This window comes from Corythoichthys intestinalis, chromosome 13 (assembly GCF_030265065.1).
Source record: "Corythoichthys intestinalis isolate RoL2023-P3 chromosome 13, ASM3026506v1, whole genome shotgun sequence".
NCBI lineage: Eukaryota > Metazoa > Chordata > Actinopteri > Syngnathiformes > Syngnathidae > Corythoichthys > Corythoichthys intestinalis.
In genome coordinates, this window is record NC_080407.1 from 56010406 (window position 1) to 56016843 (window position 6438).

At 37.7% G+C, this 6438-nt stretch overlaps 1 protein-coding gene across 1 annotated transcript; it reads left to right on the forward strand.

The window, feature by feature from the left end:
- Positions 1–1402: 1402 nt before the first annotated feature.
- LOC130928914 (caspase activity and apoptosis inhibitor 1) lies at positions 1403–6111 on the forward strand. Its single transcript, XM_057855730.1, has 6 exons — positions 1403–1591; positions 1651–1833; positions 1900–1984; positions 2067–2118; positions 2327–2388; positions 3469–6111. The coding sequence occupies exons 1-6, from the start codon at positions 1487–1489 to the stop codon at positions 3813–3815; spliced, it is 834 nt and encodes a 277-aa protein (XP_057711713.1). The 5' UTR covers positions 1403–1486; the 3' UTR covers positions 3816–6111.
- The last annotated feature ends 327 nt before the right edge of the window (positions 6112–6438 follow it).

The window sequence follows — 6438 nt, forward strand, 5'->3', positions numbered from 1 at the left end:
AGACGTTCTGATGTTAGCGCTGAAGCTAGAGCTAACGTCTAAAAGTTTTGCTAACTCAAAAAAGGAGGCTCCTGGGATGCTTTGGGGCAAAATATCTCTTTAATTGGAGGAACAAAAAAGGCCCTCAGTGAGCCGGTTTGAAAAGACGCGCAGCGCGTGACAGTATTTCAAAATAAGTCAGACATCATAGACTCTTTAATCACGACGCAGAGGTGTGACCGTAGAGACACAACTAGGAAAGAATACATTTCTGAGGTGCACCCAAAGGTATTGCTTCAGATCCATCAAGGTATATTAGTAGCTGCTATGCGCTGATGCTTTACCTGACTGGTCCAATGACATTCATGGATAGCAAAACAAGTGAATAAAACAATGTTATGTAATGTCCCACAAGATATCAATTCATTTTAAATATAGCTAATTTCAAAATGCAATTCAGGTCACTTCCAGTCGCTATTGGGTCACTTGCTTTTATTTATTTATTTTTTTTAATTAATAACTAAAAGATCTTACTAAAAACAATTTAACATTAATTTTATAATTATGCTGAGGTGAGTAGAGTAGCGTTATTTCTAAACAATTTTCAAGTAAAAGCCATCCAAAAATTTACTCAAGTACAAGTAAAAAAAAAAAGTACACGGTGAAAAGAATACTCAATCAGTAACGTAACTGCTTACGTTGTTAGTAATCGATTAGCTAATGAATCGACAACTATTTTGAGAACCGATTAATCGTTTAGGACCTTCATCTTAAACCTGTCTGAATCCTTGAAATTATAAAATATAACATCAGATTTCTTGATTATACTTTTAACTCAAAGTAGGACATTGTTTTTTTTCTCAAATTTTTGCCAATTTTCGGACATCTTACTGTCTGAACAAGCTTTTTAATAAAGCTGCAACAGCAAATCGATTAAATCGACGAATAAATTAGTTGCCAACGAATGTGATAATTGATACAGTTGAAGGAACTACTCATCCATTTTGTCTTCGTTGCTACTTACAACATGTTGGAAACAACTTCATGGTCAATTGTGAAGGGTTTTGAAAGAAGAGACATTTTCCTCTCGATCAATCGTGCGATTAATTTAGTATGATAATAATCGTTTGTTGCAGCCCTACTGTAAACCACTGTCGTGACATTCCGCCTCTTCACCTCTGTAATTATTAAAGTACAGTATTGCTTTTTATTTCCCTTTTATTCTATTTTATTCTATTATTTATTTTATTCCCTTTTTATTTATTTTATTTTTTGGTTATATTATTTATTTCTAAACCCTAACCCTTTTATTTAGTGTGGAAAACGACTTGTATTCACCACGTTGGTGCAGTGTCACACCCGTGCCGTAAGAGGGCAGCAAATGATTTGGACACGAGAGAAGAAACTGTCTGTTTCGATGACGTCAGTTTCAAGCGACATTGACGCTTGTGCTCAAGCGGCGTTTCCAAACGGAGCGTGGTCGATATTTTGCTTCTTTCGTTTAAAAATGCTAAAGAAGAAGTCAAGCGAGGGCGAAAAGAAAAGGAAGCACCCACCGCCCGACGAGCGGCATCGGAACAGTAAGCGTAGAAGCGCCGAAAGCAACGTCGAGGTGAGATATTTAACACTTGGCCTCGCTGAATGGAAAATTGAATACGGCGTGGAATCTAGGACGAGTTCGCCGACCCGGAGCTGGACAGGGTCGGCAGTGACATTGAGGAAGGCGGACTCGACCTCGGCGTGCCGTTTAAGCCCATAAACGCCTACGTCGGCGACAAGAAAAAGATGCTGGAGCAGTGCTTCGGGGTGTTGGGAGAAAAGAAACTACGTAGGATGCTGCCCGAGCCATTCAAGGTGAACAATTTGACTCCGAAACGAAGCTGTGAAACAAGTTCACATTTCTGACAACTTGTCGTGAAGGATTTGAATTTAGAGGTGGTCCGACGACTGTGCTGGGAGCAACTGGAACCAATTTCGGAGAGGAACATCATGCAGATCCTATCTGGTAGCCAGACTCCTTCCATTTTCTCAATCTATTAGAAAACATTTCCTCTTCTCATCCTTCTAATAGAATACTTGCATTTTAGGGGGAGAAGTTACCGAAGAGGACAACGCCAGCCAACAGAACTCGCAAAAGAAGTCAGTTCCTTCACTTATTCCTAAAATTGTATCACCCATTGTGTTGATTCGTGGAAAAAAAGTTTTGTTCTAGCTAGCAAAAACCTTTTCAGGCGGCTAAGTACTGCCAGTTGTTTAATCACCATTTTGCTCATATTTTATCCCTCCTTTTGTTTTGATGGCACTTATTCCATTAACTAATTAGTGTTTTGGCCTTTTCCATTTGAAGGGAAGACGACAACATGGACTCCACTGCCAAAGAACCCGAAAAGACTGAAAACGCCCAGAAAGGTAAAAATATTTTTATTTTATACTCGGGCTGTCAAATGATTAAAATTTTTAATCGAGTTAATCACAGCTTAAAAATTCATTAATTGCAATTCAAACCATCTATAAAATAGATATTTTTCATTAAATTATTGTTGGAATGGAAAGATAAGACACAAGACGGGTATATACATTCATTCATTCATTCGTTTATTATAACAATAAATCAACAAGATGGCATTAACATTATTAACATTCTCTTAAAGCGATCCATGGATAAAAAGACTTGTAGTTCTTAAAAGGTAAATGTTGTACAAGTTATAGAAATTTTATATTAAAACCCCTCTTATATTTTTGTTTTATTAAAATTTGTAAAATTTTCAATCAAAAAATAAACTAGTAGCTCGCCATTGTTGATGTCAATAATGACACCATGCGCACATATGGTACTAACCCATAAAATCAGTCGGACCCAAGCGCCAGTAGAGGGGGCCAAACACCAAAAAACAAGAAGCGGACATTACACTGTACTGTCATTTTAGTCTGTTTGAGTGAGGCATGTGCGTTAATTGCGTCAAATATTTTAACGTGATTAATTTTAAAAAATTAATTATCGCCCGTTAACGTGATCATTTTGACAGCCCTAGTCTAAACATCCCAGAAAAACGCCAACCTGAAAGTGAAGACATTACCACCACCTCACTGAAAAAGCTGAGTAAAACCGGACAGGTGGTCACCCTAATCACCAACCAAGGATGAGAAGAGCTTTTCATTTTAAACGTGACTCACTAGCTAAGAAGAAGCTTCCTCATCCAGGAGAAATCAAGAATTTACTCATCCTTACTTACTAACAATGTTAAGGTATAGTGTTTTATTTGGTCTTTATATCGATTTTTTTGTTTTTATCAAAGTGGGTTGTATGGGTTGTAGGTCACATTAATGGTGGAGTATGTTTTACAATGATGTCTTTTGGTGTCACTTTTTTTTTCCCCTATCATAAAAATATGGCTTTTTTTTTTTTTTTTTAACTTTTATGGCAAATTATTATATGAAATATTTTGTAAAGTTGAGCTCTATTGAGAACACACGCCTCTTTTTTTGCAGAGGGCACAGGCTCCAACGATGAGAGCGACGTCCTCAGCATCGACGCCGGCGACAGCGATATCGACGCACCTAAGGAGGAGCCGCCCGGCAAAACGGCGGAAATCGGCGCTGGCGGACACCCCTCGCGGGGCAAAAAGGACATCCAAAGCGACATCGACCGAAGCGTTAGCGAAATTTTGGCGCCGGCGGAGAAGGAGGCCTCTGCAGTCGTTCGCTGCCGGGCGGACACGGGGGCGGACGCCGCCCCGTGTCCGCCGTCCATTCAGCAGCTGGAACTTCTTGAGCTGGAGATGAGGGCACGTGCCATCAAAGCCCTCATGAAGGCCAGTCACGGAAAAATGTCTTAACCAAGTAAAATAGTTTCATTGCAATGTGCTCAACCTAAATTGTATTGATGTATATTTCAGATACAAATATATGCTAGTGTGTCGTGTGCACTAGGTGGCAGTATTACTCCAGTATTAATGTTCTGCTTTTCTATGAGTACGTTTGTGGCTACAATATTGGACCACAATAAATTTTGAAATTTCTTTTAATGGGTGACGTAAGCAAAATCATTACATTGCCCCAAAAGCAACAGGAAGTGACCTGAAATACCCCAAAACTACAAGAATTGACCCAATATCAACAGAAATGCAAAATACAAAACTGGATGTGATTTGGAAATGCTTCACGATATATCATTAGAACATCACCATCGCAATTGATTTTTTTGGTTTCATAAAAGCAAGTCTGCAGAGACATTGCCTCTGGATCCCTTTCATCAGAGCTGGGTAGAGTAGCCAAAAGTTGTACTCAAGTAAGAGTAGCGTTACTTCAAAATAATATTAAAGGCACTGAAGTACAAGGAAAAAAAATATTTGGTGAAAGGAATACTCAAGTAATGAGTAACATTGTGAGTAACTGCTTACAATGTTTGATTTTTATTTTTTTAAACATGGGATTTTTTCTTAGCAAATGATTCATTTTTATGGTGCTTTAAAGACGACATGATTTAACAGTCGGGCGTGATACAAGAACTGCCAGCTTGAGACTGATTGCTATAATGGAGTCATGTTATTACAACCCCTAGCAAAAAGTACCAGTCTCGGACGAGCACTCACTCAAAGACATTTTATTATGTAGAACAAACGGATTAAAAGCTTGAAAAATTAATGAATTAGTTGAAAAGTGCAACTCTTTAGCATCCAGAAACGCTAAAAGAAATGAATAAAAAACATTGTGGTGGTCAGTAAATGTTACTTTTATAGAGCAAGTGCAGGGAAACATATAGAATCCCTCCCTGAAATCTTGAAGTTGTTAAATTTAACATTATTAAAGTATCCAGTGGGGCATCACAATACATTAAATTAGGTGACAGTGGCATTAAAAAGCATTAAACGAGATTTGCTGATACCTGTAAAAACCCTATGAACAGGACAGATAAAAAAATAAGGCTGTCAAACAATTCAAATTTTTAATTGAGTTAATCACACCCTTAAAATGAATTGTAATTCATCGCAATTTAAACCATATCTAAAATATGCCATATTTTTCTGTAAAGTATTGTTGGAATGGAAAGATAAGACACAAGATGGATATATACATTCAACATACTGTCAATAAGTACTGTATTTGTTCATCATAACAATAAATCAACAAGATGGCATTAACATTATCAACATTCTCTTGAGGCGATCCATGGATAGAAAGACTTGTAGTTCTTAAAAGATAAATGTTAGTACAAGTGATAGAAATGTTATATTAAAACCCCTCTTAATGTTTTCGTTTTATTAAAATTTCAAAAAATTTCAATCAAAAAATAAACTAGTAGCTCGCCATTGTTGATGTCAATAATTACACCATGCTCACTCATGGTACTAACCCATAAAATCAGTTGGACGCAAGCGCCAGCAGAGGGAGCCAAACACCAACAACAAGTAACAAGCAGGCATTACACTACTGTCATTTTAATCTATTTGAGCGGGGCATGTGCGTTAATTGTGTCAAATATTTTAACGTGATTAATTTAAAAAATTCATTACCGCCCGTGAACGCGATCATTTTGACAGCCCTGTAATTTTATATTAAAACCCCTCTTAATGTTTTCGTTTTAATAAAATTTGAAAATTTTCAATCAAAAAATAAACAAGTAGCTTGCCACTGTTAACGTCGCCAAGCGGCGACGTCACACGGCCTCCCTGCCGTTCTTCCACAGTGTCTTTAACTGCGTAAAGTAGTTATTGAAATACACCACAAGGTGTCAATGGCATGTTTTAAATTACTTAGAAACCAAGCCAATGAGTGTGTTTTGTCCATCGACTGACGCCGCAGTTCCCTGTTTACTGGTCCATCCACGTCATTTGAGTGCTGGCTTCACAACGTACAAGACCTCTGATAGTTTGTACATTGTGACTAAATATTGCAATCTAGTGTGTTTGTTGAGCTAAACGAAATGTTTCAATAGAGTTTGACCAAAGTCTGAGTAAATTTTATGTGTATTTTACATAGCTATGCTTTGCATTGAGCACTTTTCTTTATGTGGATATTATTTTTTTGGAGAGATAGGAATATTATTTTTGTTGTGCTTTCACTAAATGATACTCATGTTTGTTGTGAAGGAGTTGCCGAAGTTTATGCCAATAAACGGCGCGGTCCAATGAACGCCTGTGTCCACTCGCCTTTCTCAGCCTCTTAGCTCTCAATGTGCAAAAAACTGCGTCATTGTAATCTGTTTTAGGCAATGCACGAGTGTGTCTTTCCGCGCATGCGTTAAATCCGTCAAATGTTTAACGTGATTAATTTTAAAAAATTAATTACCGCCCTTTTACACGCTAGATTTGACAGCACTCGTAAAAAATAGTCACCCAAAATTTCTACAAAATCAACAGGAAGTGACCCGTGAACGCCCTAAAATCAGTCGACTGGAGTTTACCGACCAGAGGCTCAATATATCCCACGCAATTCCTACCGAAATTTTCATGTTATGAC

Bases quoted from the DNA above. Each gene is read 5' to 3' on its own strand.
- LOC130928914 (XM_057855730.1), top strand. From the start codon at position 1,487: ATGCTAAAGAAGAAGTCAAGCGAGGGCGAAAAGAAAAGGAAGCACCCA. The intron at 1,834-1,899 runs GTGAACAATTTG...CTTGTCGTGAAG, and splicing joins TGCTGCCCGAGCCATTCAAG to GATTTGAATTTAGAGGTGGT. The intron at 2,389-3,468 runs GTAAAAATATTT...CTTTTTTTGCAG, and splicing joins GACTGAAAACGCCCAGAAAG to AGGGCACAGGCTCCAACGAT.